The sequence below is a fragment of the Durio zibethinus genome, chromosome 6, assembly GCF_047325235.1.
Source record: "Durio zibethinus cultivar Kanyao isolate XHJ-2024 chromosome 6, ASM4732523v1, whole genome shotgun sequence".
Lineage (NCBI taxonomy): Eukaryota > Viridiplantae > Streptophyta > Magnoliopsida > Malvales > Malvaceae > Durio > Durio zibethinus.
The window spans coordinates 33615958-33640911 of NC_143167.1; the positions used below are offsets into that span (position 1 = coordinate 33615958).

Consider the following 24954-nt stretch of genomic DNA (forward strand, 5'->3'; position numbering starts at 1 on the left):
CGACAATTCGTATATTTATATAAAGTAAAATATTAATAATTAATATATTTATATTATATTTTTATAAAAATTATATGTTATAATTTTATTATATAAAAATTTTAAAATAAAATTTGTTTTATTTTATTAAATTTATTTATAATTTTTATTAAAAATTTAAATTATATTATTTTTATATTATTTATTATTTTTTATTATATCGTGTATAAAATTTATAAGAGATTGTAGTCCGCACAAAGACAGAGATATTAACTAAAAAAAGAAAAAAAAAATATAACCAAAGGTAGGGAAACAAAGCCGTAGGTCATAGATGGATTTTAATGGTGGTTGGTGGAATAATAATACTAATAACATATGTTTCTTTTCTTTTTTTTTTTTCATTTAGTTTTTTGGCATTACTAGAGAATCTTTGCAGAGAAAAAAAAAAAAAAGGAAAAAAGGGCAGGGATAAATTCAAAGAGAGAGAAGAGTAGTTGGAGAGTTTCAAGGGAGGGGACATGCCTAAGTTCTTCCCAACAGAACATTTCTTTGCTTCTTCTGCTTCACATCTCATCAGATCCCATAGGTCTTTTTTTTTCTTTTCTTTCATTTGATTCAAGCTTATCCTATCTTTACTTAACCCTATTACTACTTTTTTTTTTGGGTTTTGTTTGCTTCCTTTTCTCTCCTTTATCTTCTTGATTATTTCCTTTTACTTTCTTTTTTTTAATCTCTTGATACTTTTATTATTTCCCTCAGTGGGGGTTTTGTTTTATTTGCTGTTTTTTTTAAATGCTTGGTGACGATGGTGATGATGAAGTTGATGTTGTTCTTGTAGAAGTTGGGAAAGTTGTTCTTGGTAAAGTGGTTGCTACAATTGTTTTTGTTATTGTCTCTCTTTTTTTTTTTTTTTTTCTTTTCCTGTTTTGGCTTTTTGGGTGCATTGGTTTTTTACACTATATACTTTATATATGTAAGGTTTTTATTTGTTGTTGTGGGAGTGTTTCATTAACTTTAAGCATCATCTCGTCCGTACATAGATTGTTGTCCGTACACAATAGATTTTACATCCCCTCTTGCTCTTAGATGGGATAATTCTTGGTTATCTCTTTTCTTCTCCTCCTCCTCCTTCTTGTTCTTCTGCTTCTGCTTCAACACAAGAAAAGTTTCTGGAAGAACTTTTATTTTATTCAGCTAAGATTTGCTATGCTGTAGGTAGATTCTGAAGTTGCGGGGATTTTTTTTTTTTTTTTAGAAGAGTTACTGATATTTGAAACACAATTTTTTTTTTTGGTTTGCTTTCTGATCTAAGCTTCCTCTATATCTTGTTGATTGGTTTTTTTTTTTTTTCGCTCTCAGGTTCTCAAATCTGTTATGCTTCCAGTATTAATTTCTGCTGCGTGTCACTAGGAAGCTCCTTAGTTGTATGTCTATGAAATGTAACTTTACTCTCCCTGCTCCCCACCCCCATGTCTAGAACTAGGGTTTGCTTCTAATTCATTGGAATTTGTAATAACTTTGCTATTTTGTTCATGGAAAACCGCGTCATAAGCCCTTTCTGGTTGTTAGGCGGATTGGCTGTCAATCTTCTGAGGCGCAGCGGTCAAAACTGTTTGCATATTATCTGTTTTTTCACAACTTCTTGTTGCATGCAAGGCAAAAATGCTATTAATTTTACAGGGTTGACTTTCTGAGCATGCCTGATAACTGCAAAAACTGCTTCATTTGCTTGTTGAAAATTGACATGTAATGATGATGATGTCTAGATATGTTTCAATTGCTCAATAGATCTAGAACATTTTTACATCATGTTTCTGAATCTGGGTTCTGAATATCTTTCTTCATGGAAATTTGGATAAGGAACTATTTTGTGCTGCTATTATTGTGAAATTTACTTTCGAAAAGCCTTTTGTATTCCACTTTTTTTTTTCTTAAAATATGGTCATCTTTTGTTTCTTTATTTGTTTCTTTATCTTCTGTGATTGTTTTCCTCTCTCCTATTTAAGAATTTGTAAATACATGCTTTTCTTTTGAGTGCTACATTCGGTGACATTCATAAATGCTTTTCCTTCTGAATCCCTTGTGAATTTTATGTATCTAATATTTACTGCTGAGTGAGTTCTTGATGATTGTAACAAGCATCTGAACTATTACCTTTCAATTAGTCAGTACATGTTCTTCATTATTTCCAAGTGAATTCCTCTTGAATTTACCCTCCCCGGATGGCCTGGTGCACTTGGTTGTTCTTTTCACTATATTTAAACCATTAACTGCATTTATGTATGGGTTCATCTTTTTGATGGCTTTGGAAAATATGACTGCAGCAATGGAACATATCCCATCAACCATCTTTTGCATCGTTGGTTCTTCTTGTCTGTGCTTTTGTCAACTGTTAATAAGTTTTCAAATATTACATTGAGAATCTAACTTGTGATTTTGGTTCATGCGTCAATTGTGCAGCCTGTCATCTATCTGTAGCTTTGTCTCTTTTGTTCAGTTATGGTTGGGTTATTTGCTGCTTCAATTTACTTTATTCTACCAAATTTTAGCTTCACTAGATCTTTAGCTTTTGACATTAACTTGGATGTGCTCAGCATGTGTTTGTAGTGTTCCATTTCCATTGTTTCTTGTGCAATGCCTTGTTTGGTTTGATGGTTGCAAATATTGTTGGTTACATTCATATTCTGAGTATAACTTAGACATCCTCAGCTCATTATATCTTTTGACTTCTTTTAATAGTTAATCTTGGAGTGAGTCAAAAAGAATCTGTTTCTTGACAAGGATCTTCTGGCTTTGCATAAAAATTCAAGATAATTGATGAATTAGATAGATGGCTATTCGAGTTCAAAACTTGTCAAAGAAAAATTTTGATGAAAGTTCTGCTCATTTGCTATCCTATTCATCTGTTACTTGCCCACCATGGTGGCATTCAAATGAACAGCAAATTGCACAGTCTTTACCCCAGAATATAAGCTTGAAAGTGGAAACTCCCTCCCAACTCTATCATAATGCAAAGCTTTTACCAAACCAGGAATTGATATCGGCTCAAGCAATTGGTCAATCTCATCATGAAGTGGGTGCCATAGGAGTGACCAATTCTCAAAGCAGCTCATCTGAATCTGGTATTGATGCTTCTGGGAGTGTGGTTTATTAGGAATTTTCTGTTCTGTATTATTTTCTTTCTCTTTTCACAACTGTTCTTGCCATGTAGTTGCATTGGCTACAATTTTGTTTTACTGTAAATTTTTTATATATCGTTTAAGTTAATCAAACACTTTGGGGATTAGACACCACTCTAATACACAACAACTATCTCTACTGTGGTACTACCCTTACATGTGCTTAAATTTTGATTGAATTGATTGTGAGTGGATGGAGAAGATATGAACTTTTGGTAGAATTTGTTAATATTTTAGCAAAGTTCTTATAGTGGTTCTTGCAAGTATAGCAAATAGGAGACTTGTTGATGCTTTATTCTTTTGTTATATGTCTGTGTTTTGTTGTTACAAATCTCGCTGACGATGTTCTAGAAATTTCTCTCATCATTGTTGATGCATTAATGTGGTTTGCTTTAGTTTTTGCATGGGATGAAACGGATTGCTAGACAGTTTACTGAAGAGGAAAGCTTGTTGTAAAGCTTAACAGGTTAACAATTGTAGCCTGATATCATAATTGTATTCTCATGCGTCAGGTCGGGATGAAAGTTGTGGGAAGGGCATTGAGGGTCAAATGAAGCCAGTTTTTTTGCTTAACAATTCACGCACTTTGGTCAGCCCTTCTCATCCAAATTATAACCATTCAATGGTATGTTTAACAGTCATTATTAAGTTGATTTTGTTTATTTTATTTTAAGCTAATACTTCTCATCCCATTTCAGGCTTTTGCACGATATCCTTACACTGATGCTTATGTTGGTGGACCGTTTACCCCATATGGACAACACGCTATTGTAAGATCTCCTGAGTGAAAATATTGTAGCCTGCCATTGATCTACATTAGTTATTAGTGGGAATATTTTCTTTTATATGAATTATTAGCATGTTAGTAATCACTTTTTATCCATCCAAGATTGCTTCTTAAAAACTTTATAGGACTGTTTACATTAAGTTGTTTCATGACCAATTACTATTTCTAAGCTGTGGGTCTGAGTTTCTTGTATCACCACCTCTGCCTCTCCAGTATTGGTCTAGGTTTCACCATGTTTACCATTTAATATTTCTTGTTACCATTTTTTTTCTTATGATGTAAATGTGATTTGAACTTGACCAGATTCAGGCCCAGATGGCAGGAAGTTCATCAACACGAATTCCACTGCCTCTTGATCTTGCAGAAGATGGGCCCATTTATGTCAATGCAAAACAATATAATGGGATTCTCAGGAGGAGGCAGAATCGTGCAAAGCTCGAGGCGCAAAACAAACTTGTCAAATCTCGAAAGGTATATAGAATTCATTTGGGCATTTGTTTGAACTCCCAGTGCTACATTTGTTGGCATGCAGTATATATTTTTGGAAACTAATCACTGACTCACTAGTACTATGTATCAATTTGTATTAATAATCGGCATATCAAAGTAATTATTGATTTGCCATCCAACTGCATCAGCAACGTTACTGTGGTTTTTCACGGTTGACAATAACCGCGTAAATCCACTGATCTGCTTTGCTTTGAATTAAATGCAGCCATATCTTCACGAGTCTCGACATCGGCATGCACTGAATAGGGTTAGGGGATCAGGTGGACGTTTTCTTAGCAAAAGGAAGCTCCAACAGGCTGATCCAACTTTTAACACAAGTTCCCATTCCATCTCTGATGCTAGCTGCTTAGACCAAAACAACAGTAGATCAGAACTTGAGACTCGTTGCTTGCGGACGGGAGAATATGCTGGTTCAAGTACAAGCTGCTCTGACATCTCAAGTGTCTCCAACAATGATGGCAATTTCCAGCAGCCAGAACACAGATTCTTGGACGTCTCCCCTCGTGCTGGCAGTACGTGCAATGGAATACAACACTGTGCTTCAGTTGTCCAGTGAGAAGGGGCAGCGAAGCCGGCAACTCATCCTTGGCTTTATCAATCATCACTTCAATTATCTTTCATGCATACCGTGTAAAGTGTCTCTGACTGCACACTGTCGTCTAAATCTGTTTCTGCCTTCTGCTTTTACATTATGGAATGACAGCATTGTTCAAAAGACTTTGGCTTGGAATTTTATTTCAGTTATCCTTGACTTGGTTCTTGCTTATCGTGAATGTTATTTATGTCAACCATGTAAGATCTTTTCATAATTTCAGACCACTTTTATGCAAATAAGTGAGTTCCATCATCCTTCAGATCAGACATTACATATGCTTGTTTGAGAATTCCAACTTTCAAGCCAGTTCCTATTCGTAAAAAATAGAAGATAGACAAAGCAAACAATTTTTGAAAAATTGTTACGGGGAATCTTATATTGTATTTGCATAATAATGGAAAATTTATCAAATAAATGAAATATAAGGGTTATTATAGGAATACAATATTTGTATAAAAAATAATATTTTTTTAAATCATAATTGGGTTTGAAGTTATTTAAACTCGAATTTAAACCTTATAATATGCTATATAACTCTTCGGTCAAGAGACAATTCTGTAGTGAACAAAAGTGTGATAGTTCTTCTATTACATAAAAAGTAATGCAAATTTTAGTAGACGGCTTAGCTTCAAGTATGTTCCCATGATTCACAAGAGACATACATATATTACAAGTATCAACTTTTTTGCTTGCGTAAATTGGCATAAATAATGCACCTCTTAAGATAAAACGTTGTTGTCTGCTTAGCACACCATCGATTCCTCTATAATTTTTTATGGAATAAAGATTTGACTGTGTTTCACCTTAGTTTCATCGATAGGTTATATATAGAATATTGTTTTCTTTTTGGTGATTCAAGGTGAAAATACTCCCTTTTTATAATTGAGAAATTTTTTAAAAAAAAATCTCAAACCAGAAACAATTATTTATCATAAATGAAAACGTAAAAGGGAAGACATAAACAAAACTGACCTAAATCCATCATCCAAACGAAAAAGGAGAATTACAAACTGGAGTGGTCCATTGAGAATATTGAGTGCTTGCCACCAAGACATAATATTTATTAAAAATTGTTAGAGATAAATTTATATATAAATAAAAAATCTCACATCATTAAAATATATAAGTGAAGCATTTTATATATACATGAAAAATCTAAAAATCTAATAATTTAAAATTTTAAGTTCAAGTGATATTTAATATATATATATATATATATAAATTCTCTAATGTACTCTCGTAAATTTCAAATATAACATATTTTCCCAACAATTGATATGAAATAAAAAAGAAACGTTTTTTTTTTTTTTTTCGTATTGCAGCCATAGCCTGCTATTGCCCATCACTTATTTCTCAATGTTACTCTTTTTAAATAAAATTTAGGTTAAAATAATTTTAAAAAACTTAAGTTTTATAACTTTATTTAAATAAATTTCTATATTTTTATTACATTTAAATAAACTCTTAATTTTTAATTTACACCAAATAAGCTCTTAATCTTAAATTTGCATTCAAATAAATTCTTAAATTTTTAATTTTTATTTAAATAAATCCTTAACATAAATTATTTAAAACTTTTTTGGATAAAAATTTAAAATATAAAAACTTATTTGAATATAAATCAAAATCTAATAACTTATTTAAATATAATAAAAATATAACAGCTTATTTAAGAAAAAGTATGAAGGTTTGAGCTTTAATTTGACTACCTATATTACTGATTTTGCTTGATTATTTATTTATCTTATTTGTTTATTAGAATTAACATTGTCAATTAATTTTGAAAGTTTTAACGTTGATTATTTTGTGATATTAGTTATAAACTACAACTAATTTAGCGGACGATGATTTTTTTAAAAAATTCACAAAGTTAATGAGTTAAAATTTATTAGAATATATTTTAAAAAATTAGAAAATTAATTATTCATATGACAGTGACAATGACAATAACAACTTAATTTAACTTATAAAATTAAAAGCTCCATCATTATTAATTATTTAACTTTATAAAAAAAATATTTATTGTTTAAACAAAACTTATTATCATTAACTTCACAAAAAATAATATATTGTGACTTAATACTCTTGTACACAATTCATTTTATCACGAAAAATAATATTTTGAATTGATTAAGCAAAATTTACTATTATTACCTTCACTTTTTTATATAAGTTAAAAAGGTCAATTTTTAAAAATATAAATATAGTAGTAATAATAATAATTATACTCTTTACTATATTTTTGTTTTTCACTTTTCATTTAATATAAATATTATAATAAAAATAACACTTACATGTTAAAAATCATTATACGAAAGTTTAATATGTCCAAAAATAAATAGTAATATCAATGACTAACAAATTATTTGACACCTAAATAAGATTTTGTATAGAGCGAGATTTTCACAAAATTAAAATCAACATATAATACAAAAATCTAACAAATAAAATACATATATATTATCTATCAATGACATAAAATAAATTTTCTATTCAATGATTTTTTCTTGACATAACGAAAAAATATAAATGCAAATTTTGTTTGTGTCTGAAATTTATGATTTTGATAAAAAAAAAGTAATAAAAATGATTAAAAAAAGTGAAACAAATAAAAGAAGAATTAGAAGTAAACAATAATATTGAAAGATAAAATTAACTAATAAAATGACATACCTTAATGAACCGTAATCTTCATCAAAACGTTAAAAAAATGAAAATGATTAAAAATTTTGTGTTATAAAAAGAAAAATTTTGAATAAAAATAATGTACTTATGGAATTATTAAATGTGGAAATCTATATTTCATATTTAACTTATAATTTAATGCCCAGCAATAAATAATAATGATTGACTAATTTGAATATGTAAAATCCTTTGAAGTGTAAGTAAGTTTTGAAAATATAAAGATATAATATGTGATATTTAATTTGTTTGAATTAAAAAAAAAGCCAAATATTAAAGGATTATTCGAAAGTCTATGAAGATAAATATTATATTTGAATTTTTCAAATTTAAAAAGAGATATATGTATATTGTTGAAAAATCAATTTTAAAAGAAATATATTTAAATTATATTTAATTTCTGTGCTTTACATATAATTAATCCAAATATTTGAAGTACTAATATAGGAAAAAGTCTATAAAGTGATAAACCATAATAATTTAATAAAAAAATATTTGATATTTAAAGATTAATATTAGAATTTTAGATTTAATAGATATTGATGATAAACATTAGTTGATATTTTTTATATTTAAATTAGGATAAAGTTTATATAAAATTAAAATATTAGACAAACTTAATTTTTAAAATTATTTAATAAATAATTAAAATTGAAGAATTATCTTATTTATAGATTATACATGTAAATGATCATGTAAGAATATTTATTTGGTTGTATATTTAAAATTATATTACGTGTCATTAAACTATGTTGTACATAGAAGACTACACATGAACAAATTTTATCACATATCTTTGTATGCTGTAATATAATATATAATATGATTATACATATGACAATGACAACTTAATTTAACTTATAAAATTAAAAACTCCATCATTATTAATTATTTAACTTTATTAAAAAAAAAAAAAGAACTTAACTTTTAAAATATGGGGAACTAGAATGATGAGTATGCAAAACAGGTCAATGTAACTAGAAATTATCCCATTGAAAAATAAATAATACTAGCTGGTTACCTTATTTGCAACTAATAACATCATTAAAACTTTATCACTAACATCAAAATTAGAGCAAAAATTAATAACATGGATAGGGACGAGTATATGAAGAATTGGATCTAGGCAATTAAGCACAAGCGACAAAGTATGTAATAATGTAGCTGGATGTCAACCCCTTATAGACAAAATCTAATAAAAAGCGTGTTAATTTCTTGTCTTATATGAACTGCACATTAACTCATGAGAAATCATCGAATACACAGATGGTGAAGTTTTTTAACTTCACAAGCGGGATTAAGATGGTGAGATATGTTTCTTATATATTTAAAAAAGAAGTAATACATGTGTTATCATCTGAACCCTACTTGTGAAATTAAAAAATTTCATTATCAGTGTATCAAATAATTTCTCTTTAACTCATTCCTATTGTCATTGATAGCAGCCTGCCCAAATATTTCAGCATCTTTAATTCTTTTCCTAAATTGTAATATGGAATTTACGTTCATGCACGCAATTAGAATAAGAGAATTATACCTTGCACATCAAGTACAGAATCATGTAGTTTGTTCTTCTGAATCTTTAGAACTCTTGTGCTCTCCTCATGCTGCTTGATTTTCATCCCAACATTCAAAGATCATCTTGAAGTTCCTGCAAATATCATGTTATATCAAAATTTACCTTAAAAAAGAGGCAGAAAGACAAAAAATAAATTAAAAAGATGGAATGTTCACAAAAAGAACCATATGAGAATAGATTTCTGTTCTTTTAAGTCTCTACTGAAACACTGCAAAAGAAAGTTTGAAACCAAAACAGCCTCAGAACTCTCGGCAACAGATTGGACTTCTGAAAATTCTCCAATTTATTCATTTCATCCCTTGCAATTAAAGGGGCTTCATTCAGATCCACTTGCATTGAAGTTGCGGAATCAACAATAGCTGATGGCCTTGGTTGCATCTGAAGATATCTTTTTGAGTGAGAATAATTAGTTTGCATCCGAAGATATCTTTTTGACAGCGTAAACGCTTGAAACTCAAAAGTTTAGTGGTCTCACCCATATGAAGCTGTGTCTCAGAGCACAGAAGAACTTACAGTAAAAGCTAACCTTTCCAGAATAAATCACACTAACTGGAAGAGATAATGAGTTTTCAATATCTAAACTGGCATTTCCACCATTTACAGAAACAATACAGCCATTCGCTACACCTCGTGGCCTTCCATACCAGAAACAGACATATATCATAAATAAACCATGAGGTATTAGATAAAAAAAAACTACAAGAAATTTAGGGAGAAAAACCACAACAAAGTTGCCTGCTATAATCAGAGCTTCTCCAATACAAAACAGATAAAATGAAAGCATTAACCAATCCAAAGAATGTTTAGATGTACAAAATTCAATAATGAAGTACAAGACAATAGCAGATTGAACTTATTTGCTGTTTTAAACATATTCCTTACCACCAGAGTCCCCTTGAAATCCTTCAAATAGAAAATTTCTATTGTAGCATAAACATTGTTATTATGACACCCTGCGCATGCACCCAAGAACATTGATTCTCTGGTCACTTTTCTGTAATACTACCTTTCACTGGAGAATTTAATGAACCCTTATAACTGCAAGTTGAAAGGAAGCAAAAGTACAATTAATTGATATCAGCTAATGGGACGGAAAGAAACATATTAACAAACAAAAACAAGACCTAACCTGATTTAACATATTCTACTCCAGTGTCTAAACAAAAATAACAAGGTTGCAAGATAATATAAAAAATCAATCAATCATGCATTGTACATCAAACTGCTTAAAAAAGACAATGTATACCATCAGATGATATTCCTAGTGCCTTCTTGTTCAAGGACGGGCCAGAAGAATTGGCTGATCCTTACCAGACTTGATTTCATCATCATAACTATCATGCATTTGAAGAAGCCAATCCCAGTTCTCCCTTTCCAGTTGCAAAAATGTTAACTGTCTTCCGGCTCAATAAATTTCAACATCAACATCAACAGATTAAAGACTATTTGGTTAAAAAAGATCATAAACTCACAATTCACACATTTGGCATAGAACAGCTATATGAGAACAGGAAAAAAATAACCACAAGAATCTATTGCATCACGAGGACATGATTCAATCAGCAGAAAACAAAACAGAGGGAGAGGCATGTGCAATTTGTCAAAGATGTCATACCTCCCTAGATGCATAGATGCATTAGGTCCCCCATATCCAAACATACCAAAAAAGGGCTGCTTTGTTACAAAAAAGAGCTTCCAACAAATCCAGTGATGGTATAAAGAGAAATGATGGATTACTGTAGTATTTCAGAGGACATTGCAGGTTGATAATAAAAATATCCAAAAACATCAAATAACCATAGAATCCAATTCACAAAGTAACCTCTATAGATAAATTTCTCAGGCAAACACCATTAAAGATTCACTTACTATTATGGAGCAATAGCTACAAACAAACAATTGATTTTGATCAACAGAAAGTAAAACCCGAGAGAAAAAGTAATCCAACCCACAATTAGTAAAATGGGTAAATGACGCCTATTCAAAGATTGGATAGGGGGGGAACTAACTTAGCATTAGACACCTCTTCTTTTTTTTGAGGCATCAAATAAGTAGAAAATTATACTAATTGAGAGCACAAAGACAAAAGGAAAACTCCAATTATGTGCATTTCAGACAGAGATACTAATGTGTATGACCAAAAAGAAGAGTTTCACAGAATTTTTTACCACTAAGTATGGCGGTTTGCACCCTATTGCATGTACTTTAGATAACCTGTTTAGACAAGGTACCCATCTTTCCCCTGAATATATGAGAAACTCCAAAGATAATTGAAATTTATGAGAAATATGGGCACGTTAGAATCAACTTTCTTCCTAAATTTAATCAACAATCACTGCTAAGAAATTGTGCAACTATGCCACTACATTCCCAACATGATAAGAAGTCCATCTTTTCAAAATGAGAAAAAAAAAAAGATACGATAAAAAAATGGGACGACACTTATGGAACGGGGTGCAAACTATTAATTTAGAGCTAAAGTTGAGGAAGAATAGTTTTCTTTGAGGTCAGCATTTTTCTTCTCTTCATTCTTTTCTCTCTTTAGACAATACGAGATTATCTTAATCATCCCTCGAATATTAATAATGCAATTTTAGAAATTCCTTGTAGAAGTATACAGCGCATGTTTATTTCAAAAATATATCCCACTCAGGTTTGAACTTTGAGCAAGTTGGACTGACATTTATATTACGAATGAGTCAATTGCAAACTGAGGCTTCCCAGACTCACGCATTCTTCTTTTCTTTATGAGGTGGATGAACGAGGCATCTAAAAGCTGCTCAAAAACTATAGCATTTGAATACATCACTTACTCTAGGATACCTTTTCTTCTGTCTTATCAACTATAGAAGACAAGTAAGCCAAACCAATAAGTTAAAACAAAATAAACACAAATATAAAGAAGAGGAAAAAGAATTGGGTATAACATACCACTTCACGATAGAGGAAAAAGGACTGTTGTCCATTCCAGGTCTAGTGTCAAAATTTGAGATTGTATCCTCAAGAACATTCACACTGCCCAAAAAAAAAATGTTAACATGGCCATCTAAAGTATGTTTGATTAGGACATAAACGTATAAAGGAAGGTTGAATTTGTTACATGCAGAAAAAGCAACACAAGCACGCACACACAATCCAAAAACACAAAAAGAGAAGGCAGGAAAATGCAATTATATGATAATTGTGATTGTAGAATGTAACAGATTTCAGAGAAACACAAGGGTCAGTAGGAAGATCCAGAATAATATAAAAAGAAAAAATTCAATATTTGAACAAGACAGATTTCAAACAAGTTCTTAGCCACAACTTATCTCAACAAAATTGTTGGAACTAAAAAAAATTTGTTAATCATAACAACTTTTATAGTGCGAATAAATCATACTTCTAAAGCTGTTGTCATTGGCCATGATCAATAATCTCAGTCAGTCACATATGCAATCAAATAACTCATATTCTCAAGTTCCCTTACCTTAATTATAAGATGGAATATTTTCATCGCCAAGAAGCTGCCAGTTTCCAACCTTTTGTGATGGCACTCCCAATACTATTTGCTTGTAATTATGGAAACCAGAATATTCAAAATTAATTTGAACCTTCCATTTGGATACATGGTCATAGGAAACTGAAAAACAAATAAGATTATATAATTCAAAGTAGGAAAAAGATGAAAAAAAAAAAGGTATCTGAATTACTCACACTATAGAATGAAAACATATATGCACCTGCTTTTTGAAATAAGTGTGGGAACTTGTAACCAAGACAGAACATATATATAAGCCATAAAACCCTTTTCAGGTTGAAGGTATAATGCGGAATGAGCAAATATGTATATTCATGGTTCTTGGTTCTTCTAAATTTGACTTCCATTGACATCTCTAAATTAATATTCACAATGCCCTTCTGGTCCAAGTCAATTGAAGCACTAGAAAAACCAAAACTACTTGGACGAGGAACAGCCACAAAATGTAGGATAACTTTACTTTTGTCTTATCCAACTACAGAAGAAAAGTAACCCAAACCAGTAAGTTAAAACAAAATAAACATAAATATTAAGAAGAACAAAAAGAATTGGTCTAACAACATACCACTTCACGACAGAGTTTTTATCACTGTTGTCCATTCCAGGCCCAGTGTCAAAAATTAAGATTCCATGCTCAAGAAAATAAAAAGATTTGGCGAAGCAATTGAGAAAGTAAAAAAGGAAAAAAAAATCAAAGATTCTGAGACTTTGAGAGCAAGGAAGAATACTGAGGTGTTTGGTCTTCGTTTTAGTATATAGAGATTTGACCGATTGGTTGACCTCGTCAAACTACCGTTACAGGATATTTTTTCTTTTTGGAATCCAATGACCGAATGGGCCGGTTTTTTTCCTATAACCATAGTTTTTAACTCTTTTGTCTATGGCCATCATCACTATTTGGACTGCGCCACCACAGCCCACAAGCTCACAAGCTCACAAAGTTTTGGGTTAAAGCATGTTGTTTAAGGATCTGGCCTGATCAAAATTTTAATACATTAAAACTTTTTTTTTTAATTCAATACTAAATTAAATATTTTTATTATAATTTTCAATGTTATTTATAATATCTATACATTATATTAAATAATCCCCTTACAAAACATTGTCCCATGTGAAAAAGTTTGAAATTGAGACATGGTTTGGTTTGATAAGTTGACAATAATTTTTTTTTTTATTTTGAATGTTGATTTTTTTGGAGTAAAACTAAAAAAATCGATACTATATTTTAAAACAACTATGTAAAATAATTGTTTGTATGACATTTAGTATTGTTTCATTGGTTATATTACCTGTTATTAGGATTCCATTTTTGTCATTTATCCATGTTTGATTAATAAGTTTTTGTTAATATATAATTAATCATAGGTTTGGTCTTCAATTATCATATTAGCTTTTATTCATTTGTTTTAAAAGGAATGAAATATAAGTAGGGATAGCAATTCAACTTGTTTTAGATGGATTTTAACTTGACTTGATATCTTAATTTTTTTTTTTGTTTGAAATTTAAATTTTGAATCAGATCAAATAATGATAAAATAAAATTGAGATCGGGTTTTAGTTAAACCCACATTGATTCAATTTGGAATATATATATAATTTATTTTTAATTAATTAATTAATATATTTATATTAAAAATAATATTTTATATCTTTTAAAAATAATATTTTATTAAATTTAAGTTTGATCAAGTTGAATACGATTTTATATAATGTCATGTCAATTGAATTTGAGCATAAAAAATCATCAAATCAAATTGGATTTTAGGCGAACAAAAACTTAATCCGATTCGATATTATCTCTGAATACAGAGATTAAATAAATATATGAGTCTTACTTTATTTTTGTATTAAATGAATGGATCTAATATATAATGTCATAATAATTTTAATATTTAAATTTATTATTTATATGTAATATAATAATACCTAAATTAGAACTACCTTATCATTGCAATAAAACTTTTGTATTTCATAAGATTTAAATTTCATAATTTATTTTATTTGTAAAATATTACATGGTGTTAATAAATAATAAAATTTTAATTTTAATAAAATATTACATGTTGTTAAAAATATATATATATAAAAAAAGAAATTAAATTAGCTTAATGTCATTTACTAATAGAAAATTACAAAATAATCAGTTACAATTTAATGAGATTTTAAATTAAAGAGAATCAACTAAAAGATATTTAAGGGAATGAATACTAAATAATTTTTTATTTGATGTTGTTAATATTTTATGCATATATATATATATATATAACCAATAAAATTATGCAAAAACAAAATATATTCGCTAGTTAACTATTAAAAATAGCCCATTAATGACCAATCAAACAAGAACTTCATGTGATCTTGGTAGGATTGACAATAGGTCTAGGTAAGGTTTTGCTCATTTCAAATTCAATTTGATTTTATATTCATTAAATTCGTATTTATGATTTAAATTTTTTATATTTATATTTGATTTAATTTGATATTATATAAATTATATTTGATTTGAACAAAAATTAATAAAATATTATTTTTTAAAATATAAAAATATTTAAATATATAATTATATATAAATAAAAAATTATTTTTATATAATATCCAATCAAATTAGATTTATCTAAAATTTAAATTTAATTTGATCTCAATTTTTTTTTATAATTTTATTCGATTCTATTTGATCTGAAATTTAATTTAGAAAAAAAATCAATCATATAAAATTAAATCAGATCGAAATCGACGGATTGGATTACCCCTTGGCTTCATGCTCACGTATTTTGCAATATTAAAAAAAAAAAAGTCAGAGTCTATGGTAACTCACCTAAACCCAAATGGCCAAGTCCTTGTGTAAGGGAGGGGACCCATCACACCTCCCAACGCATACGAAATTGTCTGGAAAATTGTCCAACTAGCAAACTACGCATAAAAAATAGTCTCCAGGGAAAGAGAAACCCAAAAGCAAAGAAGAAAATGGTGTCTTACGGAAGCTTGTTTTTGTACGGTGTGGGAGGGATTGTGGTGGCGGGGATGGCTTTGCTGGTGGCCTTTCAAGAGAAGCTCGTTTACGTTCCGGTTTTGCCGGGTCTAACAAAGTCTTACCCGATAACACCGGCCCGACTCCGTCTCATCTACGAGGACGTTTGGCTCCGGTCCTCCGATGGAGTCCGACTCCATTCTTGGTTCATCAAGCTCTTCCCTGACTGCCAAGGTCACTCTCACTCCTGATCCGCCTTTTTTTAGCGTTTTATTTCGTTTTTGTTGCATTTTTAATTGAATTATAATAATTATGCTTGTGGTAGTCCTTTTTGGGGGATTAGCGTTTGGTCTTTGGTTTGAATTTTTGGAGCTAGTGGTTTTTTGGTGGCTTTAAGACTGTGTTTGGTTGAATGCTACTTTTAGGTTGAGATTTTTCATTTAGGTAGCATTTTATTGAATTATTGTTTTGTGTTTGAAATGTTATGTTCACTTGACAATTAGACTGTATAATCAGCTTTTATCCTTGATTTTGATTTGTTTGAGCTTAGAAGATAAGAAGATTGAAAAAAAAAATGCTAAATGCTAAGTGTGTATATTTGAACTAAATGAGTGCGGAAGTAATAGTTGAGATTAAGTGTATGGACTGTGATCTAAAAGTAGCTGAAAATTTATGGGAGACATGTGATTTGTTTGATGGATGTAGTGTGATGGGTTTGATTATGACTTTTGTATATATTTCTTGGTTTAATTTGATAAGATTGATATATGCAGGGCAAAACTGGTGTGTTTCTATTTTAAATGCTCATCATTTATGTTTCAATTTATTCCGAGTTAGGGACTTGGTTTTAGCTGTTGCATGTCTTCGAAAATTTTGGAGAAAAAGTTGCAAGTTGTTAGAAGAAAATAAAAACGACAACATACTAAGCATTCACGATCATTTTAACTTAAGCATTAACTAAGATGTTGGCTGGTGATCCATTGTCACACATGGTATTGTTGGTCTTTTGTGATTAAGATTGCAAAACCATTTCACTGCTTAGAAAGTAGTTATGCTGGTTTTGCAGGTCCAACCATCCTGTTTTTTCAAGAGAATGCTGGAAGTATCCTTTCCATCATGATTAATGTTTTTGCATTATATATATAAATATATATAATATTTTTATGTTATATCTTAGCGGATCCAATTGGAAAAATATTTTTCTTTTTGTAACATCCAATGTCCCTGGATACCCTTGACCACTGGTCGGCAGATATTGCTCACCGTCTGGAAATGATACGCATGATGCTACAGAGGTTACAATGTAATGTCTTCATGCTTTCTTATCGAGGGTGCGTGTCCTAAATATCTAATGTGATGCTTCTCCATTTTAGCTTTGTAATGTTGTTGGCATTGTGACCTTGATTATTCTTAGTATACCACTCTTCTTCTGAATGAAGTTTAACATCTAATTGATCAAACAGTTATGGAGCAAGTGATGGTTATCCTTCTCAGCATGGAATTATTAATGATTCTCAGGTTGTGACTCTGTCAGTTCTTCTGTTATAGATTCAGAAAGCCACTACCTTAAAAACTAGCAATCTTAGCAAATTCTTTCTTTTCCTTTCTGTCATTTAGGCTGCATTGGATCATCTCTCTCAGCGGACTGATATTGACACCGATCGAATAGTAGTCTTTGGAAGATCACTTGGGGGTGCTGTTGGAGCTGTACTCACCAAAAACAATCCTGATAAGGTATCCCTCTAGTGATTATTTCATTTATGTATTTTTCTTCCTGAGACTAGAGAGGTTTAGAATCAGAAGCCAATATATTATAATCACATGGTTCAAACTCATGCTGGACACACGGGCAACATACTGGTTGAACATGTTATACTTGTTTGATTGTAGCCTGGCTAAACTTTGATTTTGTCTGCTTTAACATGATATGACTTAACATTACTGAATCAATAACATGGCAATATTTTAATTATATTTGGCACATTATAATTGTGAAACTTGTGGTTTGATTGGAGATGTTGGATCACTTGTGGTTTGCACCGTAGATTTGTATCAATGTTCATGAGCTGCAGAAATATGATCCAGTTTAAAGTCAGTTTCGAAGGATGATGGGAGAACTGGAAATGTGCTAATGAAATAAACGTCTGTGGTTTGGAAGCAGGGCATTTATATCATGATAGGGAATGGAATGGCAATGATATTAACAACCCAGTTAAGTGGGTATGAGCAATAGTAAAATGTTGATGACCTAAAATGGAAGGCACTTGAGCATAACACATTGAATGAGACTATGCTTTTTTTGGTCAATGTAGATGTGTTACAGAGATTTTAGTTCATTTTAAGGTGTCATCATTGTTCAACTAAGTTCGCCTTTATTTTCATTTATTTGAACAGTTATATTTCCAAGTTGATTACCATTACTCTATGTTGCATGGTTTTCTCCCATTCTCATATGATCAGTTTGCTCTACTTTTTACTGTTCATCATTGTGTGGGACTTTTTACAATCATCACGTGTTTCTTGCTAGACTCACCTGCAAAGGTTTCAATCTTTTTGCTCTAACCCTTATCCTTTTTAGGCCATATTAGGTATGTCATTTCTTGGTTTACCTTTCAATTTCAGGTTGCTGCACTGATTCTAGAAAACACTTTCACATCTATTCTGGACATGGCTGGAGTTTTATTACCTTTCCTGAAGTGGTTTATCGGAGGCCCTGGTACAAAAGGTCCTAAACTTCTTAATTTTCTTGTCCGTTCACCATGGAATACCATTGACATCATTGGCCAGGTAGTTACATGTTTAGAACTTTAACTTGACTTCCTGACTCTTTTAGACTATATTATTGACATATAAATGATGGAAAAGTCTCTTAATATCTGTTAGCAGTCTGTCACTTGGTCCTTGGTATGTAATGTAAGTTGTTTTTTAATTTGAGCATGCTCCCTCTATGAGATTTTTCTAAGTGAATTATGGAGGAAATGAGTTCCTTAGTTTGGTGTTTAGATTTATTCTTCTGCTTACAATCTATCCATTGCCAATTGGCTGTAGATTGAATGCTTAAAAGGTAAATTTAGTTTAGCTACAAGATAATTTGTAGATACAATCCGCATTCTGCACCTGTTCAAATTTTGCTTTGTAGCGTGGTGAAATTTACACAATTTCCATTCTTGCAAAGTAACTTTTCTTAATTTCCATAGTGTGTTAGCAATTTCTTGAACTAAGAAGACAGGTTGATGAGGCTTGTTGTGCATTGTGCATGTGTACCCTCTTAGTCACTTCTTGATACATTTTTTGCTATTTGAACTTAACATCTGCAGGTCAAGCGGCCTGTACTTTTTCTTTCCGGCTTGCAAGACGAGATGGTTCCCCCATCCCACATGCAAATGCTGTATGCGAAAGCAGCAACTCATAATAGGCAATGCCTCTTTGTACAGTTCCCTACTGGCATGCACATGGACACTTGGTTAGCTGGTGGTGAGCACTACTGGGAAACAATTCGGCAGTTTCTTGAACAGCATGTGCCAGAGAGCAGAGAAAATGAATCATCACATAATGGACATGGTAATTCACCTTTTCCCAAAGAAGTTGTCGCTAAGTGATATTTGACAGGATTAGTTTTTGGCCTCTGGATTTTTGCCCATCTCTTGCTTTACAAATTTCCATGCTTAAGTTCAAATTGATGTTTGGCATTTTAACTTTGTTTTCCTAATAGCTGCTTTTGCCCCAAACCTAGCAGCACCTTGTATGCAACCTACTTCTGCATATTGTTTTATAGTCTGGAAGAATATATTACTGTTTGAAGCTTCTAATGTCATGACACTAAGGCTACATTGTTTAATATTATATTCAACTAGAATATTAAACGGAAAGATTTTTGCACCAAATCTTCAAATGCCATTTTTTCTGTTGCATGTGGAGGGAAAAGCCCAACTTAGAACGAACCAACCTAGGCTTGGCATAAATTAGCCAAAACATCATCAGGCCTATTCCAAAGTCCATCTGGGTGGACAGTCATGATCACTGATTCAAAAAGGCAATAAGTATTTCCATTTTTGTGCCAGAGAATAACAAACCTATCAAACTGTGCTTTATGCTCACTGTTCTCTTTCTCTCACTCTCATTACGTTTTCTTACTTGCAAAGTAGCTGCAACCGCCAATAGTATGTAACTACTTATTTCTTTCCTTTTTGTGCCCCCTTCCCCTCGCCCCTATTTTCTCTGGTTGATAGAGTGCCTGATGCTACTTTCAGATTTCGAGAAGAGGTGACTGGCTGGCACGTAAACTTTTGAGATTTTATCCTTTGGCTCACACCCTGGATCTTTGTGCCTATCTTCTGAAGCTGCAGCTATTAGAAGCTCTCTACAACATGCAGCCGTGCTTGATCATTCTCTCCAAGATTTTTTACTGGCATACAAAGACTGTCAAACATAAGCTGATCAAAAGGATAAAGGAAAGAACGCGAATTCCCTTTAGTGTACCGTATGACTTTTGACAAACACGCCAATTAATTCTGACTGGTTTCCTTGTAGACTTGAAAAAAATTGCAGATGAATGGTTGTTGCTGATATGCTGTACTCTTTGTATCTCTCTATTTTTCTATGGACGGTAGGTGTTTCAGCATTTGTTTGACAATTTTGGGTTTTTTCTAATTTCTTAATGGTAGTTTTGAACCTCTTTCACTTTCATAAGATATGCATAATAAAGTCATACGAATAGAGATCAAGGTTCAATTCATTTGGAAAAAACTTCAGAGGTAGACCTTAATATATGAATTGACATTAAAACTGAATCAACAAAGAATGCCATTTATTTTTTTAACCCGTCTAAGATTAAGTTCAAACAAGTCCGGCCTAGCGGCCTACGGCCTTGCTGCTTCGAAGTTGAACGCGTAACAAAATTTCCTATGCTTCTTTGCTCCTCGCAATCGGGAAAATGGGGGACGGCGAGACGCAGCAATTCAGAGGCTAAAACGAAGCTGCTGGTGCGTCACTGCTCGGGCCGTGGCATATCCTTCGGAACCCTAACCTTACCTAAAACTCGAGTTTCGAGATGGGTTTCAAATCCGCAAATATACCCACTAATACCCTTTACGAGGCAAGTTTTCAACCAAACCTTATACGCCACGTGGATTATACTGTCCCTATCATCCATGTCAGACCTAGGCATCATCCCAAAATCTCTCCCTATCCTGCTACTATTACTTCTGCTACTGCTAGTGGTATACTTCTACCGTGTCACTTCTTCTGATTGGATTTTTGGTATTTAATCCAACCACTGTACATTTCCGATTTTATTCCTCTTCTTTTTATTTCCTCTCCGTTCACCTCACTTTTTCTTTCCTTGTGCTCCTCCCATCTATTCGTTTCCTTGTTTCTCAGTGGAGTGAAGTGTACGGAAAATGGACGGAGCAACGCAGTACAACCTTAGAACAGTAGAGGAGGTCTTTAGGGATTTCAAAGGCCGTCGTGCCGCCATGATCAAAGCCTTAACCACGGGTCTCTCTTCTCTCTTTTTTTGGTTTTCTCTAATTTGTTAATAGTACGAACCGAATAGTGCCTTTTGAGCTTTTTTAGGGTTACTTTTTGTTTATAGCTTTTTTCTCATTCTAATTTTCAATTTTTTTTGTCGCAGATGTTTTAGAATTTCGTGAACAGTGCGATCCTGGTTAGGATTTCTCTCTCTCTTTACTTTCTTAATTTTGCTTTCTATTCTTTAAAAAATCGCACATTCAAAATTTGAGTCGTTACGTTATGATTCCTGGACGAAATACTTAATATATAGCTCAAATCAATTTCTTTCCTTTCCTATTGTGGGTATAGCATTCCAGAATTCGTAAGTTATCTGTCGCTTGCTCTTTCACAAGGCAATGCTGTATTTTAGTACATTTACATAGATACTTTGGTTAGTTGACAATGAAGTAAATAGATCAATTGTCAAAACATGTGATATGCTTGTGGCAACTTATTTTCTTCGAGTGGGTTTATCTCTGGATAATTATTTTTAAGTGTTAAGTTTTAATGCTCTGATTCATATTTTGAACTTTTTACTAGTTTTTGAGGAATTTGATTGAATTTTGCGTTTTACCTGGTTTCTTGTCTAGTATTTTCCACCACTTTCTTTGATTTTGATTGAAACATGGTTTTGTACTATAAGTCTCTCAATCTCCAAAGCATGGTTAGTATGAATATTCCATTTGCTGGTTATCTAGACCCTTGCCTTTCCGGTGCCTTGATAGTAATATGTAACTTGTTTCTCTGGCTGATATGGCTTGTAGTAATTTGGTAATATATGTACGTTAATAATTAATTATTGTCCATTGTTGATGGCTTGTTTCTTGTTTGGTATTATGTTGTAAGTAGTTTGCCAAACCTATTTAAGAATGGATACAATACTCTGTTTCTCTATTATTTCTACTTGGAATTGTGTTTGACCAACATTATGTTTTCCAGAGAAGGAGAATCTTTGCTTGTATGGATTTCCTAATGAGCAGTGGGAAGTTAACTTACCTGCTGAGGAAGTGCCTCCAGAGCTCCCTGAGCCTGCATTAGGTATTAACTTTGCCAGAGATGGGATGCAAGAAAAGGACTGGTTGTCACTTGTTGCTGTTCACAGCGATGCATGGTTACTAGCAGTGGCTTTCTATTTTGGTTCTAGGTTTGGTTTTGATAAAGCTGACAGGTATAATTTTTTTTCCCTTAGCTGCTGTATCATGTTGCAATTTTTTTCCATATTGAGTAACATATGAGGTGGGGTGGGGGGGTAATAGTGGACAGCATACATAGTAAACTTTACTGTAACTCTAAGCTTAGCTGTTAGAAGAAGTAATGATACTAGGAAATATGCATGTGACAAAAATTTCATGTAGCCATTACATCATTCTCATCTTTCTTGTTGTGTCGTCATGTCTCATCTTTGACCCTGGTTCTACAGGATCACCTCTTTAGATGAATGGTCAAGAACCTGTGAGTTAATGCTGGACATGAAGCTTGGAGACAGATGTCTAGAAATTGAGTGAATTTACTACATATAATATTTCTTATATAAAGAAATTAAAAACAAGATTTAATGGATTTTTTCATTATAAGGAAGAAGGTTGTCATTTTTGTCGTGTATATCAATTTGTTGGATATTCTTATTGTAATGGTGGTTGAAGGACTTATTTGCAAACATATGCAATCTTTGATGTAGGAAACGTCTCTTCACTATGATAAATGATCTCCCTACAATATTTGAAATTGTCACTGGAAGTGCCAGGAAGCAGGCAAAGGAGAAGTCGTCAAATCATAGCAGCAACAAATCAATGTCAAACGCAAAAGTTGTAAGTGGGACATTAATGCTTAAGGATATCTGTTGGCTTAAGTAAATTATGGATATTGGTTAATCGTAGGTAATTGGGATATCTAGAACTTCATTGTTCTGTCACTTGATGTATTGTTAGCTGGACTTTCCCTTTTCCCTTGGTCCAAATTTGGCTGAACATTCTCAAAAACCAAATTTTTTAATTTTAAAGCTAATTATGACATATAATCTTCTTTCGATTATCCCTAATGCGGACTTATTCACTCTGTCAAGGCTGTTTTGGGGCACATTTCTTCTGTAGTGGCTTTTTTGGGCTCTATCTACACAATGTTTCATCATCTTTTGTTGTTGCATACATTATGATTCTTGAAGCTGAATTCTCATCACCAGCTATGGTTTTATTTTAGCCTTGTTCAGATTTCCTTTTTGGGGTGGTAAACACATTATGCCCAAGAGAAGTAACTGACTTTTTAATTTGGGTACATGGGTAATGTGCTAAGCCAAGGGAAAACTATCTATTTAGTATCAATTGGATGTGCAATTCTTTTAATTGATTCAGTGTTGAATATGTTTGTCTCCATTTATGTGCTATGGTGTGCCCGATTACTTCCTCTGTTTTAATTCGGCAATGGATATAAATACAGAGAGTGTCTGAATCTGCTAAATTCTCAAAGAGCATGCCAGCAAAGGATGAGGAAGAGGGATTGGACGAGGAAGATGAAGATGAAGAGGAGCATGGGGAAACCTTGTGTGGTGCATGTGGAGAGAACTATGCATCAGATGAGTTCTGGATTTGTTGTGACATATGTGAAAAGTGGTTTCACGGCAAATGTGTAAAGATTACCCCTGCCAGAGCTGAGCACATCAAGCAATACAAGTGCCCTTCTTGCAGCAACAAGAGAGCACGACCTTGACATTAAGGAGATGCTGAGTTTTCACCCCCTGTAATTCTCCCATGCTCTTGGCAGCTGACTGTTTAGTCGGTTAGGTTTCTCTTTTCGGGCCAAGTTGGCCAGCGAATGTATCAAGTGCTTTTCTCAGTGACTTTCAGTTGGATATATTAGTATTGGTAGTTTTTCAGTCCTGCACTTGTATTCTATTTGATGCCAGAATTGGGATGTATAGTATTTCCCTTGTAGGAAATCTCTTTCCCTGTTGAGTGAAGATTGTTCTAATTCATTCTCAGCTGATGGGTTAATCGCTTACTTTTTGTTGGCTATGTACGGCATAGAATGTGTGTATTCTTACTTTAATTGATAGGGTCTGCTTCTAGATGTTTGACTGAAGTCCATTAATCGTTAGTAGTTTCATACCTCTTTCCACTGTTCTTTTGGGCTTGGCAAATTTTGAACCTAAATTTTATTCTTCCACACAGCGATTGATATAGGAAGAGAACTGAATCAGGTCATAATAGGGATCCTAACCAACACCGTCTTGAGTCACCTTTTCGATGGTTTTCCTAAAGGACAAGAAAATGTTTGTTAATGGTTGGTATAAGTCTGAAATGAAGTACTTCATCTGTGGTTCGTATTTCGTAGCCATGTCTCGCATGGGGGGTTGTTGGTTTGTCCCATGATATCATACCACGGCTGAAGAAAAGCTGTCCGTAACATATTAGTGGCATTTTCCACGGGGTCAATGGTCAATTTTCCACAGATTATTAATTACAAAGTTTTCTTTCAAATCCCTTCATGTTTTTCCATAGAAAATTAATGGAGAGACTGAAAGAATGCCTTCCTGTGGCAGAGAAAAAAATGGAAAAAATATAGGAAAGGACAGAAGAGATGGATGTTTTCCGTTCAAATCTACTAAATCTGTGGATAAGTTGGAGGAGAAAAAGAAACTTATAAAACAA

General features: G+C 32.2%; 4 protein-coding genes across 43 annotated transcripts; 3 read left to right on the forward strand and 1 right to left on the reverse strand.

The window, feature by feature from the left end:
* Window positions 1-475: 475 nt before the first annotated feature.
* Window positions 476-5199, forward strand: LOC111284935 (nuclear transcription factor Y subunit A-3-like). 13 transcript variants are annotated; one of them, XM_089763117.1, is made up of 7 exons: window positions 476-565; window positions 1339-1418; window positions 2719-3101; window positions 3671-3783; window positions 3857-3928; window positions 4249-4416; window positions 4661-5199. In XM_089763117.1, the coding sequence occupies exons 3-7, from the start codon at window positions 2810-2812 to the stop codon at window positions 5009-5011; spliced, it is 996 nt and encodes a 331-aa protein (XP_089619243.1). In that variant the 5' UTR covers window positions 476-565; window positions 1339-1418; window positions 2719-2809; the 3' UTR covers window positions 5012-5199. The 13 variants fall into 13 exon arrangements, with proteins under 13 accessions (XP_089619243.1, XP_089619247.1, XP_022729791.2 ...); XM_089763121.1 differs by having other exon boundaries at window positions 1339-1403; XM_089763116.1 differs by lacking the exon at window positions 476-565 and adding an exon at window positions 976-1194.
* LOC111284936 (uncharacterized) lies at window positions 4400-12328 on the reverse strand. 24 transcript variants are annotated; one of them, XM_089763128.1, is made up of 8 exons: window positions 12243-12322; window positions 11480-12154; window positions 10558-10704; window positions 9787-10349; window positions 9476-9689; window positions 9270-9383; window positions 6023-6089; window positions 4400-5360 (listed from the first exon to the last, which is right to left on the reverse strand). In XM_089763128.1, the coding sequence occupies exons 4-5, from the start codon at window positions 10093-10095 to the stop codon at window positions 9501-9503; spliced, it is 498 nt and encodes a 165-aa protein (XP_089619254.1). In that variant the 5' UTR covers window positions 10096-10349; window positions 10558-10704; window positions 11480-12154; window positions 12243-12322; the 3' UTR covers window positions 4400-5360; window positions 6023-6089; window positions 9270-9383; window positions 9476-9500. The 24 variants fall into 24 exon arrangements, 14 of the variants coding, with proteins under 14 accessions (XP_089619254.1, XP_089619255.1, XP_089619262.1 ...); XM_089763129.1 differs by having other exon boundaries at window positions 11480-11553; window positions 12243-12315; XR_016343229.1 differs by lacking the exons at window positions 11480-12154; window positions 12243-12322 and having other exon boundaries at window positions 9838-9946; window positions 10194-10349; window positions 10558-11473.
* Window positions 12329-15644: 3316 nt separating this feature from the next.
* On the forward strand, window positions 15645-20367 carry LOC111284751 (alpha/beta hydrolase domain-containing protein WAV2-like). Of its 2 annotated transcripts, none has more exons than XM_089763122.1 (8): window positions 15645-16033; window positions 16866-16901; window positions 17052-17130; window positions 17263-17317; window positions 17417-17533; window positions 18422-18586; window positions 19117-19360; window positions 20029-20367. In XM_089763122.1, exons 1-8 carry the CDS (start codon window positions 15796-15798, stop codon window positions 20064-20066), a joined length of 972 nt encoding a protein of 323 aa, XP_089619248.1. In that variant the 5' UTR covers window positions 15645-15795; the 3' UTR covers window positions 20067-20367. The 2 variants fall into 2 exon arrangements, with proteins under 2 accessions (XP_089619248.1, XP_022729389.1); XM_022873654.2 differs by having other exon boundaries at window positions 20050-20367.
* LOC149518598 (PHD finger protein ALFIN-LIKE 5-like) lies at window positions 20266-24284 on the forward strand. Of its 4 annotated transcripts, none has more exons than XM_022873657.2 (6): window positions 20277-20405; window positions 21179-21295; window positions 21432-21464; window positions 22250-22478; window positions 22989-23118; window positions 23744-24284. In XM_022873657.2, the coding sequence occupies exons 2-6, from the start codon at window positions 21199-21201 to the stop codon at window positions 24011-24013; spliced, it is 759 nt and encodes a 252-aa protein (XP_022729392.1). In that variant the 5' UTR covers window positions 20277-20405; window positions 21179-21198; the 3' UTR covers window positions 24014-24284. The 4 variants fall into 4 exon arrangements, with proteins under 4 accessions (XP_022729393.1, XP_089619250.1, XP_022729392.1 ...); XM_089763123.1 differs by lacking the exon at window positions 20277-20405 and adding an exon at window positions 20480-21058; XM_089763124.1 differs by lacking the exon at window positions 21179-21295 and having other exon boundaries at window positions 20268-20405.
* Window positions 24285-24954: the final 670 nt, after the last annotated feature.

What these genes read in the sequence shown, in the direction of transcription:
- LOC149518598 (XM_022873657.2), top strand. Translation starts at nt 21,199, where the DNA reads ATGGACGGAGCAACGCAGTACAACCTTAGAACAGTAGAGGAGGTCTTT. An exon ending in GATCAAAGCCTTAACCACGG is followed by an intron (nt 21,296 to 21,431) that starts GTCTCTCTTCTC and finishes TTTTTGTCGCAG; the next exon opens with ATGTTTTAGAATTTCGTGAA. An exon ending in GGTTTTGATAAAGCTGACAG is followed by an intron (nt 22,479 to 22,988) that starts GTATAATTTTTT and finishes TCTTTGATGTAG; the next exon opens with GAAACGTCTCTTCACTATGA.
- LOC111284935 (XM_022874056.2), top strand. Translation starts at nt 2,810, where the DNA reads ATGGCTATTCGAGTTCAAAACTTGTCAAAGAAAAATTTTGATGAAAGT. An exon ending in AAGCAGCTCATCTGAATCTG is followed by an intron (nt 3,102 to 3,670) that starts GTATTGATGCTT and finishes CTCATGCGTCAG; the next exon opens with GTCGGGATGAAAGTTGTGGG. An exon ending in AACTTGTCAAATCTCGAAAG is followed by an intron (nt 4,417 to 4,660) that starts GTATATAGAATT and finishes AATTAAATGCAG; the next exon opens with CCATATCTTCACGAGTCTCG.
- LOC111284936 (XM_089763136.1), bottom strand. Translation starts at nt 10,095, where the DNA reads ATGCTTTCATTTTATCTGTTTTGTATTGGAGAAGCTCTGATTATAGCA. An exon ending in TGAGACACAGCTTCATATGG is followed by an intron (nt 9,690 to 9,786) that starts GTGAGACCACTA and finishes AGATATCTTCAG; the next exon opens with ATGCAACCAAGGCCATCAGC.
- LOC111284751 (XM_089763122.1), top strand. Translation starts at nt 15,796, where the DNA reads ATGGTGTCTTACGGAAGCTTGTTTTTGTACGGTGTGGGAGGGATTGTG. An exon ending in TTCATGCTTTCTTATCGAGG is followed by an intron (nt 17,131 to 17,262) that starts GTGCGTGTCCTA and finishes TTGATCAAACAG; the next exon opens with TTATGGAGCAAGTGATGGTT. An exon ending in ATCATCACATAATGGACATG is followed by an intron (nt 19,361 to 20,028) that starts GTAATTCACCTT and finishes TCTGGTTGATAG; the next exon opens with AGTGCCTGATGCTACTTTCA.